At 39.6% G+C, this 14,215-nt stretch overlaps 1 protein-coding gene and 1 pseudogene across 2 annotated transcripts; both read left to right on the plus strand.

Annotated features, from left to right (window-relative positions):
• The first annotated feature begins 6,604 nt into the window (after positions 1–6,604).
• LOC149114714 (uncharacterized) lies at positions 6,605–8,651 on the plus strand. The gene is made up of 3 exons (XM_089284184.1): positions 6,605–7,048; positions 7,287–7,602; positions 8,114–8,651. The coding sequence occupies exons 1-3, from the start codon at positions 6,907–6,909 to the stop codon at positions 8,373–8,375; spliced, it is 720 nt and encodes a 239-aa protein (XP_089140310.1). The 5' UTR covers positions 6,605–6,906; the 3' UTR covers positions 8,376–8,651.
• A 2,580-nt stretch (positions 8,652–11,231) lies between these two features.
• On the plus strand, positions 11,232–13,455 carry LOC149114715 (uncharacterized; annotated as a pseudogene). The gene is made up of 2 exons (XR_016205878.1): positions 11,232–12,097; positions 12,354–13,455. The product of XR_016205878.1 is annotated as an uncharacterized LOC149114715 (transcript).
• Positions 13,456–14,215: the final 760 nt, after the last annotated feature.

Genomic DNA, 14,215 nt, shown 5'->3' on the forward strand with positions numbered 1-14,215 from the left:
ATCTTGAAAAAGCAACAAGACGATGATTGTTAACGCTGTTTAAGTGTATTTCTAACAATGTGTTTCGCACCACGGATCAGGGTACTACTCGAATTGAAGACACACCAGGAAAATAAAGTCCACGGGATCTACCAGTTGTTTTGAACTAGTTTAATCAGCACAAGCTAGCTAGTCAACTGAAAGCAAAGGCATACATGTGGGTTGACTATAGCAATTCTAAAAAATCGGATCTAACCTAAAAAACGAAACAGCAAAAAACATTCTCTACCATATTGTCGATATACTTACAATTCTGTAAGGCGTAATCCCTTTTAAGACGCGCTATTTTCCTGCTTTTGTACAAAGAGCACAAACACACTGTTTTCGATAAAAGGATTACTTTCTACTGATCTCTTGATATCCTACTCGTACCAATCCACGAACGAGAGCCATAATCCGATTGGCTATTAAAGCAAAAATGGCAGGAATCTCGCGTGTTCGGTTTTATCACTAAGAAAACAAACATAATGTCTAAAAATAAACAAAACTCTCAACGAAGTGCAAAACACAATGCAAGTACAACGCAAGTGCAAGGCAGTCTTTTTCAGTTTCTGAACGTTTCTGACAATCTCTGAAGCTCTCTGACAATCCTTGACAATATGTCTCACTTTGAAGTGCTGCTTACATCAATCCGTTCAAGCCCATATAAATGTTGGCTAGCGAGATATTGGCATGCGAAAGTACAATGACTCCTTTCGCTGTTTAGGACAACCCGCGCCGAACATTCAGGCGGATATATTTTAGCTTGCGATAGCGTACCAGCCCCTGTGTAAACTGCACTAACCACAAGCCAAGTTGACCGAGTCTCGATATTGGCTTGTGCGAGCAAAACAACTCCCGATATGGATACCTGGAGGAATGATGAAAGAAAGCTAACAATAAACAATAAAACTGCAATCAACATTTTCAAAGCCTACACGAAATTAGGAACTTGGATTTTCGATAAACGAAAACAGACATGCAATATCTCTTTTTTTTAATGAGATGGAAAAGAGATATTTCAATAGACACAGAGAATTGGCCAGATGTTTTTAAAATGGCTTCAAAAACATGCAAAGAAAATAAGTTGAAAGAATTTCAATTCAAGTTTATTCATAGGATCGTCATTACAAAGAAAGAACTCTTCAGATATGGGGTAAATACAAACATCTACTGTGGTGAGCCAGACTCCATAAATCACACCTTTATCGACTGCGCATTTCCAAAAACCTTCACATGCAAAGTCATTAATTGGTTTAACACTCAGAATGGTTCAAACTTTAAACCAGATACAAAAGAAACGCTTTTCGCCACCTTTAAACACCCAACATGCATGGAGCTAGTGAGAAAATTCAATTACACCCTTCTTTTCATGAAATTCTATGTGTATGTAAGTAAACTAAACAACAGTTCACTTGTACTAACCGAATTTATTGCTAGAACCAATTATAAATACAAAGTTGAAAATTTGTAAATTAACACCGAAAAAGTACTCGTAACGTGACAATGCTCCTCACAAACTTTACGGACTAAGTTACTTTTAAGAGTGCCTGCCTGTAAAAATCAGACAAATTCTTAATTTCGCGGCAAGGGTCGAAAATTCGATTTCGCTCATATTCTTATGGTAGATAGGCTAGGGCATGAGAAAAACTACCCGACAGTTTTTTGGGCAAAATATCCCTTTATTTCAAAGAAATACGCAAATTACCAAATTCCGTTAAAATCGTCATTTAACGCACCATTTTATTGCACAAGTTTGAGAGCCTCGCATGCAAAACCACATCATTCTTCCGTCTTTAAAACACTCAAATATTTTTGTGCAATGTTTAAATATGTACTGGGTTGGTTTTAGGAAATGTTGCGTTGTCTTTTTGGGTGCAAAATAATTAAATCTCGAAGACATGTATTTCATTCACTTAAAAGTACTTCGTGAATATAATTAATTTTCACCATGTGCGAAACCTTCAAATGGATCAAGCTTCAGGTGGTTGAATAGCAGAAGGATGGTCTACAGATTCCTGTAAAAATTTCTTTGGGCAAATGATTGTGAGCGACGCGAGAGCTTTTCAAAGTACGTCAAAAATGCAAATATTTGACCATCCGTCGTCAAATTTCAATTTACGGGTTAGACGTATATTTTAGCATGCGCCACACGACTTGACCTATAATAAGTTGAAATAGACACAGAGTTGATAATTTCGAAATGTTCTAACCTTATTTGTTGTGAAAGGCAGGTCCAAAGCCGATTTGACGTGTTTCTAGTCGATCTCTCGCCATTCGTCGCACATAAAGCAGAAGTTTGCTATTGTTTACACAAGGTTAACATCCGATGTACTGTACATCGCCTACTGTCAACCTATTATTGGTCGAATACTATGAATCTGTGACCATCTTTCTACGCTTATGAACATCACTGCATCTAAGTCTAAAACGGCTGAGTCATTTGTAGATAGTTGCTTACTTTACGCTTTGCCAAAATATTGCGTTTGATCGATTGCTGACCATTGCTGATAAGCGTGTCGGCGCAGCACAATCTTACAGCCGTTATTTGTTCGTCACGCAATGCTGTCACGGCATATGCTGCACGTTTTGATCTATTTTGTATAGAGTAATCTCAGGATAAGTGAAACCATTTAATCATTGTTCATCTGTTTGTTCATATATATAATAATATGTGTATGTTTATATAATCGTGTTCTATAGTGTACGTGGCGTCGGTCGAAATCACGTTTGTTGTACGTTCTGACGTTTCAGACAACAGCTGATAAAGCTAGTGCCTGTACTCACTAGAATTTTAAGAAAATCGCCATGAACAAATTCTAGATCAATGAAGCAAGAACTAGCTGAAATAAAAATAGGAAATCACAACGTGTCTAATTTGTGAGAAAAACAGACTAAATTCAATTAGTAATTACGTGAGTAAATAGCCCTAGCCATGCCATTTCATTTGGCGTATTTTGTTTGCTTAGTGCGAGGCATTGGTATGTAACAGAAAATAGTGGACTGTTGTCAATACAGTCCAAAATTATCGTCAGTAAAACATTGTAAATAAAACACCTATTGACCGGTTACCTCCGCGGCCACCATTTGGTCATTCCGATAAGGGTTTCATTATTGTCTTTACCCCTATTGAGCGGCCACCCAAAATTTAAGAACTTTGTTTTGGAAAGGGCGATGGCAGATAAGAGTCTGAAATTGAAGGTGCATGACGAGTGATAATTCAAACACACGTCTATCATGATTGTCTTGAACTGACTCCATGTTCACCATGAAATTTATAGCCCGACAGTGAAAAATTAAATATTTAAGGTACACCAACCTCTATTTAAGCGGCTAGCCCCATTAAGCGGTCACCACCCATTTCCCAGAGGGTAACCCACTGTATTACATACTTGTAAACCAACAATAATTGCATAGCGCGAAAAGACCTAGGTATGAGTTTAGCGTTACAGTATTACGCAGGGCATGTAGGTAGCGGTGGTCGAGTAAAAGATTACAACAGGGGCAATGGTAAACTATTCATTCTTTTCATTTCTTAATTCAATCTCTTCCTACTCGACACGATTGTGTGCTCCCAGTGATTTCAAGCCTTACGGAGCCTTACGTATTAGGATAGAAATTGTCCTACCTCTACCCCCTAAAATGGGATGACAGCATTGCGTGACGAACAAGGAACCGCTGCAAGCAAGGATTCAAGCGATCAAACCATGATGATCAAACGTTTGGTTTAGTGCCAAGCAAGCAACTATCTACAGATGACTTGGCCGCTTTTGACTTAGATGCAGTGAGGATCATATGTGTCGAAAGAGGGTCACAGATTCATGGTACTCGACCGTTAAATAAGTTGACAGTTGGCGATGTACATCGGACGTTATGTAAACAAAAGCAAACTTCTGCTTTATGTGCGACGAATGGTGAGAGAAACACGTCAAATCGGCTTTGGACCTGCCTTTTACAGCAAATAAGGTTAGAACATTTCGAAATTATCAACTCTGTGTCTATTTCAACTTAACATAGGTCAAGTCATGTAGCGCATGCTAAAATGTACGTCTAACCGTAAATTGAAATTTGACGATGGATGGTCAAATATTTGCATTTTTGACGTACTTTGAAAAGCTCTCGCGTCGCTCACAATCATTTGCCCAAAGAAATTTTTACAGGAATCTGTAGACCATCCTTCTGCTATTCAACCACCTGAAGCTTGATCCATTTGAAGGTTTCGCACATGGTGAAAATTAATTATATTCACGAAGTACTTTTAAGTGAATGAAATACATGTCTTCGAAATTTAATTATTTTGCACCCAAAGAGACAACGCAACATTCCCTAAAATCAACCCAGTACACATTTAAACATTGCACAAAAATATTTGAGTGTTTTAAAGACGGAAGAATGATGTGGTTTTGCATGCGAGGCTCTCAAACTTGTGTAATAAAATGGTGCGTTAAATGACGATTTTAACGGAATTTGGTAATTTGCATATTTCTTTGAAATAAAAAGATATTTTACCAAAAAAACTATCCAGTAGTTTTTGTCATGCCCTAGCCTATCTGCCATGAAAATATGAGCGAAATCGAATTTTCGACTCTTGCCGAGTTATTTTCCATTTTTATGGACAGGGACTCTTAATTGCATTAAATCAAGATTAGAAATCGTTCCTTTGCTTTTTTTTTTCATTTTGTAATTTTAAGTTTTACTTTCCTTTTATTTTCTCTCTTTCTCTTTTTTTATTTCTTATTTTTTAATCCTGTTTGATTTAGTTGTAGCTAACGTGTGTTGTCAGAATGAATGAATTACTTTATTTTATTCGTTTTCCTAATGTAAGTAAGTAACACCTGCTGTGTATAAATAATGTACATTGTAGTATCGGAGTAGCCATACCAGAGTACTTTGTTGTTGTAATTTGTAATTTGTGATACGTGTAATTTGTTTAAGACGTGTTACTTTAAATAAATAAATAAAAAAAAAAGAAAGAAAACAGACAAGCAATTAAGCGTAAGCTTAAAATACCAAATTACGAAGGATACGAAGATAGATTTTCGATACATGCAAACACACAACGCACCGCATCTCAAAACGAGCTATAAAGGAAAAGAAATCTAATTTGGCAACTGAAAGTTGGGAAAATAAAAATGAGATATCTTAAAACCGATAAATGGTACACAAAAGCGAAGCTGCCAACTCGAAGGAGGCAGGAAATCCACCCGCACAAGCCAACTAGCAACCAATCCTCTCATCTATAGGATCTAAACTAGTGCCCAGTCATCTTAGTATAATTCCGTTCGATCTGACGTGACTCTCGTAAACACACAAACTCTAGCTGCCAACTCGCACACACGGCAAATCATGTTAAGTCAAAGGTCGCTAATGATGACACAAATATGACACGCGGTTCCGCGTCAAATAATCTTGAATCAATTCTGACATAAATAAATATAATGCTTTAGTTTGCGTTAAATTAATTTCAGTAATTTCAGTATTCGTTTAGCGATCTTTCAAAATGACCAATTCGAGATTGATGGACAGATTGAAAAGAAATCCATATCCGTAATGCAATTACAACAAACCTCAAAAACAGGAAATGATATTGGATACATCTTACCTATGGCGGTAGAACTTAGTAAAGCCTCTTTGCGGTTGATTTGTGTGGTTATCGTCTCCAGAAAGGTTGAATTGAGGTCAGTCCCCCATTAATAGCTTTGCAGAGCACCTTGGAACTCCCTTGAATTACAAGATATTTATTACCTGATCCTTTTAGCCTATAGACGGTGCTTTGTACTTGTATATGGCCGTGAAACTATCACCGGAATTGCCAACTACACTGGACAAATCTCCGCAGAAACAAGCACAGACGAATCGAACTCCTTGTTAGTTCAGTTACGCCAAGCTAAGGCTACCTTAGTTATGCGATCTAACACTGAATGTATCGAGTTACTTCCAAAAAAAATCCTAAGCTTTAAAGTTTACTGCCCGTGATTCCACGCAATTCCTACTAACTTTAACGTCACTGCCAAGACAATGTTTCTTTCATCGATCTGGGAAAATCATAGTGTAAAGTTTACAAACAAACGTTAGTTCCGCGTGCAACTTCTTCAGCGTTGTTTTCGAAGCGAAGCAATGAAGCTGTTTATAAAGTGGTTAAAAGGAACTTTAATTATTCCAAATGTATTATTCGACAAGAAATAATCAGTGAATAATGTCTTTCATAAATAGGACTATTTGATAAGTTAATAAAGATGGTGAATTTTAAGCTCGGTAATGAAATGTGAAGGTGAATTAATCAACATGACACGAGCGTGGGACAAAGAAAAATTCTGAGTCCCCGACAGGAATCGAACCCATGACCTCCCGAACACCGGGCGGGCGCTCTATCCACTGAGCTGATTCCTGTCATGTTGATTAATTCACGTTCACAATAGGACTATTTCTTCCGCATTTTCGTAGGGATTAGATTTTATCAGCAACAAGGAAGAGAAATGTAATTTCTCTGGACAAAAACAGGATGTCTACTGACTGAGAATGTTAGGTCACGTAGTTGGTCTTCAAAACTGCTTACGTCTCGACACGTCGTATCTTTACAGGACAATAGAGTGCTGATACCCAGGAGGAAGAGGCCTGCTAGTGCTAATCAATTGTCACGTGCTGTAGACCAATGAAGTCACCATAAACCTTACACGGCCAATCAGAAAATGAATACGAACGCTTTCCGATCAAGGTCGAAGTTGTAGTCACGTTCTCCTTTCAAGAGGACCTACTAGCTACAGTTTAAATGCTTGACCATCTTATTTCTGAGCCAACATCATTATACTTGTAGAGAAGCCAGACAGATTGAAAACTCAACGTTCAGAGACGCCATACGAGAAAAGAGCCATTACCAAGTCGTTCAAAATGAAGTTTATTATCGTGGCCGCTTTCATGGCAATTTATTTGGCGGTTGGCGTGTATTCAGCGTCCATTGCTTACAGCGTTTCCAATGATAAACTAACCTTGAACATTCCCATAGAAGACGTTTGGGACGGTTTGTCTCAGGGTAAGAAAACTGATAGATAATTGATATTCTCAATAATCATGTTTGATAGGCAAGAGTACAATGTCTCCCTCGACTGTCAGTAACTTGTTCATTTCGTGAAAGCCAGTTATCAAGACATAAAAATAAAGAAATCTAGTACAATTTCAAGTCCGTTTTTTCTTCTTCGCTGCATCCCCAGCCTTTACTGAAAACGCTGCCTATGAAATAACTGCACATGATTCTGTTTTCACTCTCGAAGGTCACAGATATCCCATCATTAACAGTGGAGACACTATCGCTCTGCGGTTGGCCTTCACTTCTGGTGGCTACTCGACGCAATGGTTGCACTGCCATAAATCTCACTGCGACAGGCATACCTGCCAAAGCAGAACTATCCTCACCTCCACGGAATGGTCCTCCTGTTCATCGCTAACGTTTACCATCACTGCCAAGGGAAAGACGGACAGAGAGCCAATCAACAGTGGCGATACAGTGTCACTCAGTTCCAACCAATATGGTAGCAGTTACCGACTGTATTGCAACGCGTCTTCCAACGCTCATTGTAGAATAGAATCGTAAGTACATAACCCACTAGTGATGAACAAGAAAGACCATAGCAAAAAACGGCAGTAGAAGTTCGCTAGTAATTTCAGATTGAAACCTTTAATGCTTTGTCTCTCGATCATGACTTTTTTTACTATTTTGTTGTGACACGGTATAATTGCTTGTGTAGATCAGTTTTCAGAGAGCGCACAATATTTCAGGAGTGATTACTATTATTATACCGAAACAGAGCTGTAGCTGAAAACTAAGCGATGAATCACTCCTGAAGTCTGGAACTATCTTATGTAATTAGAATAATACATACTTGGCATAGAAATAAACGGTAGGGCTTTTCACGAAAAAAAATAGTTTTTTGTTTTTAAAAAAGAGACAACATTTACAATGATTGTTAACAATACGTTAGAAAGGATAAAAATAGTAACAAACAATTACTAAGGGCTAAGGCTACATCGTTTATTTATATGTAGGAAATAAAATTATTTAAAATGTACTGGTATAGATTTTAGATCGGTTTGTTTGTAGAGTCACCAGTTCCATGGCAGGACATGACTGGCTGACCTATTCGTACGTCACCTTTGAGATCTACTCCAAGAACGCTGATGATGGGACCCCTGTGCAATATGGTGACGTGGTGGGCCTGAAATACCCGTACAGTTCCAACAGTGCCTGGCTGACTCATTATAGTAACAGATTTTATCCTCGCAGCTGCAGTAGCGGCAGCAAAACATCATGTGCCGCTGAAAACACTCACACCGGTTTTAAGATCTTCAAGAAGTTGTCATAACTGAAGTTTTGAAGAGCTGAAGAACCAAAATCCTCAACCAAAGATTCAAGCAGAAGCTGTAGGGTGGACTAGAGTTGTAAGGGTCTCTTTGTGCTATTATTAACGGAATAAAAGGCTTAAGTTAAACATCGGGAAAAATGCATTTAAATTGTTGTCAAGGGTTTGCTTTGTTTCCAATACAAGAGTTGAGGTTGATGTTTCTTGTGGATCAATGCTTAACAGCTGCACCATGAAAGCATTTCGCTGAGAATGATTAATACAAATCATATTTCAAAATTGTCTCTGAGTTAAATTTCTTTCTTCGGCCATTGTTAAGTGACTCTTTTCATCATAAAAAAATGGAAATCATACGCTGATATTGGTCGAAAAAAACACAAGTCTTAAGTGAAACTCGAACTCCCCCGGTAACTCGAACCGTCCTATTTCCCTTGGATTTGACCCCACTTTTCAGTCATTTTAACTCGGTTAACTCGAACTCGGATAACTAGAATTCACCGCTAACTCGAACTAAATTTCGTTTCCCTTGATAAAAATTTACCCCGATAACTCGAATCCTGGTTCATGTAAATCAGCACGGATGTCATCCAATAGCTTTTCTTGTCCTGTAATCGGTAAAAGCTAACACTGGAGCAATTTGATTTTAATTAGTGCAACCGACCGTTCACATATTTGAAAGTCGTTTCCCGATCTTATGAGTCACACTGGATGCGGTGCCTTTAGCTGTCACTGTATACTGAAGTGTTGAAAAATCAGTAAACTATCAATTATTAACATGGCAAGTTGGATATTCAATTGACCCGGATAACTCGAACTGTTTTTCGTTTCCCTTTACAAGCGAAACGGGTTTCGTGGAAAATGACTGCGGCAAAATTCTGGATAAGACTCACTCAATAAACAATTTTTTTAATCATAATACAAATCATGCCGTATTGTCAGCGTAAATACTCATTTACTCCGAAAAAAAAAAAAACGCGCGTTTAAAAAAAAAATTATTATGTTTTTTTTCTTTTTCAGCATTCTTTTCTCAGGCAAGCTAAGCTACCACAAAATACTGTACTTCATGTAGGCTTAAAAATAAGTTTAAGAATAAGAAACTTAATTCTTGGAAACTTAATTTTAGAAAGTTCCGCTCCAGACTTTGGATCGCGACATTCCCCTACAGAGAGTCAACAACGTAACTGAGAACCCATTCGTTCTGTAGTGGTTATATATGTGATATTCCCTGTACTTTGACAGAAAAAAACGGGAGACAATTATCGGTATAATTAAGGGGATTTAGTACTCATTGTCGCTGGTTGCTGTTAAAAATTCAGGATCGACCGACTCCGAGATGAGGGCTGGGTTGTGAGACGAAATGCGAGTACCGTGTTTACTCTAAAAAGCGCCGTGGTGATTATAAAAAATTGAAATATTTCGACTTGTTGATGCGACGTCTATCCCGGGGTATCCAATCGATGACAATCGATATTAGACAAAACCAATCGATATCAATTAATCGATTGATATTGATAATCGATGACCAATCGATGGCGAAGATTCGTGTGGTTATCGATTGGTATCGATTTTCAATAACAATTCATAGATAAATTGATATCGATTGGTATCGATTTGTTGCAGATCGAAGGAATCGGCGCATAAATATCCTATCTTTGTACGCAGTAATTGTAAACACATTTCAGTTTAATCCTTTGAACGTTAACAGGAAAACAAGACTCTCTTCTTTCTCTTCAACGCCGCGTCCACAGGTATCCGTCTTCTATTGACAACTCAAAAGTTTGTTCACGTTCTTGCTTGGTACGGTTAACAACTTTATAAACGCGTGTCCGCGTTCTCCCCTCCTCTTGTCCGCAGTAAACACTTCACGGACGTTCACCTCAAAACGGCAAAGATGATAGCTTTTGGCGATGCACCTTATATTCAGTAAAGCCTCTTCCCGGACTTCTTGCGTAGACCTATATAATGACACGGAAAGGCGAGGAGCGGCAAGTGGGTAATTGGGGTACACGTGCAATGGGGTATATTCTTTGCGTTGAGAAGACTGGGTCGAAATTATTTTAACAATTTCGTCCGCTAGGCTTCCTAAAAATGGCGGATGATCGAACAGGTTCGAGGTTGCTGTGCCAATCGATAGCAATCGATGGACGGTTTTTGTGTGGTTAGGAATCGATTGATCATCGATTGACCGATACCAATCGATACCAATTAACTAATTTTATCAATTGATATCGATTGATCGATTGGTTTTTCGATCATCGATTTCCATCGACTGCATACCCGGGGTCTATTTGTGGGCGGCGCTAGTAATCGGGTACGGCTTCGTAAAGGATATTTGCTTTAGCTGGAAGCCTGGGCTGGACAGTTCTGCATGATACTTCCCAGAGTGAACTGCGATAAATCCAGGTTTGTTACACTGGTGCTGGTAGGCCATGGGACAAGGAGTGCGGGTACTGGGGATCCCTTTGTTGATCGGTGTGAGTTGGGCCTTGAGAGTCCTTGGACCTGGGAGAAATTAAAGGGCATGCATTCATGAAATGATCAAAACTACTACAGGACTTACAACGGATGGACTTTGGTAGGCCTGTGAACGTGTCTAAATAAAGCTGGAAATCTTGTTCTCCCCAATTCGTCCACACTCGTCCTCAAACTCATTAGGTCTTTAATGGAGCTAGCCTCGTTTCATAGCCACTACAGGCTTCCCTCGCCTCCCGCCATCCTCTCAAACAGCCAGGTAGCATCCATCACGATATGGTGAGTACGTGGACATGGCTGTCCTCTTTCCTTTTCCTCTTTTTTCGTGATCTGAAAACGGGAACAAGACTTTGGCAGCCTGGTAATTACAGCATTGCCAGATAACACTCTCGCTAGAGGATCGTGCATTGGGATTAGCCAACTTGGCGTCGACATCAGAGACCATCATCGCCGAGAGCTGGTCTGGAGCAGTGGTGACAACGGCTGGAGAGTCGCTTTCTTGGAGACGAGCAAGTCGCAACGCGCACCAGTTTGGCTAGGCTACCTGTACGATAACAGGACACAGAGAGTTTCTGTTGCAATGCCCGGATAGTTTACGGTAAAGGTGCTGGAAGATGATTGTGGTGGGGCAGTCCCACCGCGAGTTGTCCGAGGTTTAAGCGTTGTAAGCGACCAAAGCAGAGAACAACTTAGCTTGACGAGTAATTCACAACTGAGACAGGGTAAGAAGCGACGGGATTTACTAAGCTTGGATTGACAGAGAGTTGAGGAGGGGCAGGGCATGCCACGATCACATGCAAGCATGAGTGAAAAATCACTGGGAACTTTGTCATACGAGTTTCCATACAGAAGCAAATATTTACTGTAGTTAGACGTTGACCCCGACCTATTGCACACTATAGCCATGAGTTAGCAGGACTAACTACGAGCCAATAATGCTTTTGAAGTGGAGCAGAGAACCTACTGAGTCACTATTGATTACAGTCCAGATACTTAAACATCTCAGCTCTGAAGCAACATCATTGTACTTGTAGTGAAGTCAGAAGGGATTCAATACTCAACGTTCAGAGACGCCATACGACAAAAGAGCCATTCATCCACGTCGTTCAAAATGAATTTCGTTTTCGTGGTCGCTTTCATGGCAATCTATTTGGCGGCTGGCGTGCATTCAGCGCTCATTGCTTACAGCGTTTCCAATGATAAACTGACCTGGAACATTCCTGTAGAAGACCTTTGGGACGGTTTGTCTAAGGGTAGGAAAAACTGATAGATAATGATATTCTCAATAATCATGTGTATATCGCTTTAACATTGATAGGCAAGAGTACGATGTCTCCCTCAACTGTTAGGAACTTGTTCATTTCGTGAAAGCCAGCTATCAAGACATTAAAATGAAGAATTAAATCCAGTACAATTTCAAGTCAGTATTTTCATCTTCGTTGCATCCCCAGCCTTTACTGAAAACGCTGCCCGTGAAAACTGCACATGATTCTGTTTTCACTCTCGAAGGTCACAGATATCCCATCATTAACAGTGGAGACACTATCGCTCTGCGGTGGGCCTTCACTTCTGGAAGCTACTCGAAATATTGGTTGGACTGTTATACATCTTACTGCTACTGGGTAACCCGCCCAGGTTCTATCATCACCTCCTCAGGATGGAGACAACATTTACAATGATTGTTAACAATACGTTAAAAAGGATAAAAATAGTAACAAATAATTCCTAAGCTAAGATTACATCGTTTATTTATGTGTAGGAAATAAAATTACTTTAAATGTACTGGTCTTGATTTTGGACTCGCGTTGTATTTGTAGAGTCACCAGTTCCATGACAGGAAGCGCTTGGCTGAGCTATTCGTACGCCACCTTTGAGATCTACCCCAAGAACGCTGATGATGGGACTCCTGTGCAATATGGTGACGTGCTTGGCTTCAAATTCCCGTACAGTTCTAACCGCGCCTGGCTGACTTACAATGGTAACAACGGCCACAGATTTTATCCCCGTAGCTGCTGCAACAGCAGCAGCAAAACATCATGCGCAACTGAAAACTCAAACACTGGATTTAAGATCTTCAAGAACTTGGCATGAAGGAATAAGTTTTTAATGCTGAAGGTCCAAAATCCTCAACCAAACACTCAAGTATAAACGGTAGTATTGTAGATTCATTTGCGCTATCATTAACAGAGTAAAAGGCTCAACTTAAGTATTGGGAAAATTCCCCCGGGGGAGATCTCCCACTCCCACGGATGGGGTTGCTCGTCGTACATTTTAGTGGTTAAAAAAACAGCTTAGGTACCTCTTAGGGTACCAAAACCGCCTTAGCCTCCAAAGGTCCACAGCGGGAGTTTTTCCGATACCTTTTAGGGTATTGACCCGGAAAAACTAATATGACAGGAGAAATGTGTTGTTTTAAAATTGGTATCTCTTAGGGGTGAAAACATTTCAGGCCACGCCCACAAAACAGGATCTTGGTACCTCTTAGAGGATCTTTTCAAAATTTCCGACGAGAATTCTCGTCCTTTTTATACGGAAGGTCGCCCCCGGGGGAAAATTAAATTGTTGCCAAGGGTCTGCTTTCTTTCTAATAAAAGAGTTGAGGAATTGAAAACTGTGTGATGCTCATCAGTTGCACTGTTAAAGCATTTCAAATTGTCTCTGAGGTAACTTTTACCCGAAGACACAGTTAAGCGATTCTTGTTATCATCAAAATAGGGAAATAGTCCGCAGAAAATGGTAAAAAAGGACACGAGTAGCAAGTGAAAATGTGCAAACAGAGAATACAGAAAAGAAATATGTTGGCTGTCACTGGGTTATTTCGATTCCGGTCTTTGAAAGTTCAAGAGACTCATAGGTTCAAACAACGAAATTGACGTATTTTTTTTATTTAAAAAAAAAAAAATTATGGTTACTGAAAAAATCTAATCTGTTTCTTCATTCCAGCAGAAATATCTATCCCTCTACTTCCTAACAAATTTCCCTGTGAAAAAAATGTCTCAGCCAGTAGACACCAACTAAGTTAGGTTCCAGGGTCATGTATGTCCACACTTTCGTCTGATGGGGGAGAAAGGAAGGATTTGGGGGGTGGGGTGGGAGTGATTACAAGGCTATATCTTTACTCTCAGTGCTGGAGCAAAGGGATGCCGCATCATGTCAACGCAAAGCTCATTTACTCCGAAAAAAAGGCGCGTGATAAAAAAAAAAAAACACCTATGTTGTATTTGTGTTTTGTTTTCTGTGCGTGATAATTTGCGAGGGTGCATCACGCGATAGAAATCTCGAGCTCATAACGGAAGTTTGGGGAAGCTCCGGGGAGAGCGAGAAAGTTGTGGGAACATGAGCCGACAGGTTAGTGTTTCCACAGCTTTTTC

The sequence above is a fragment of the Orbicella faveolata genome, unplaced genomic scaffold (assembly GCF_042242905.1).
Source record: "Orbicella faveolata isolate gen_17 unplaced genomic scaffold, um_ofav_v1 contig_13, whole genome shotgun sequence".
In the NCBI taxonomy this organism is placed as follows: Eukaryota; Metazoa; Cnidaria; class Anthozoa; order Scleractinia; family Merulinidae; genus Orbicella; species Orbicella faveolata.

What these genes read in the sequence shown, in the direction of transcription:
- LOC149114714 (XM_089284184.1), top strand. Translation starts at nt 6,907, where the DNA reads ATGAAGTTTATTATCGTGGCCGCTTTCATGGCAATTTATTTGGCGGTT. An exon ending in TTGGGACGGTTTGTCTCAGG is followed by an intron (nt 7,049 to 7,286) that starts GTAAGAAAACTG and finishes TCACTCTCGAAG; the next exon opens with GTCACAGATATCCCATCATT. An exon ending in GCTCATTGTAGAATAGAATC is followed by an intron (nt 7,603 to 8,113) that starts GTAAGTACATAA and finishes GTTTGTTTGTAG; the next exon opens with AGTCACCAGTTCCATGGCAG.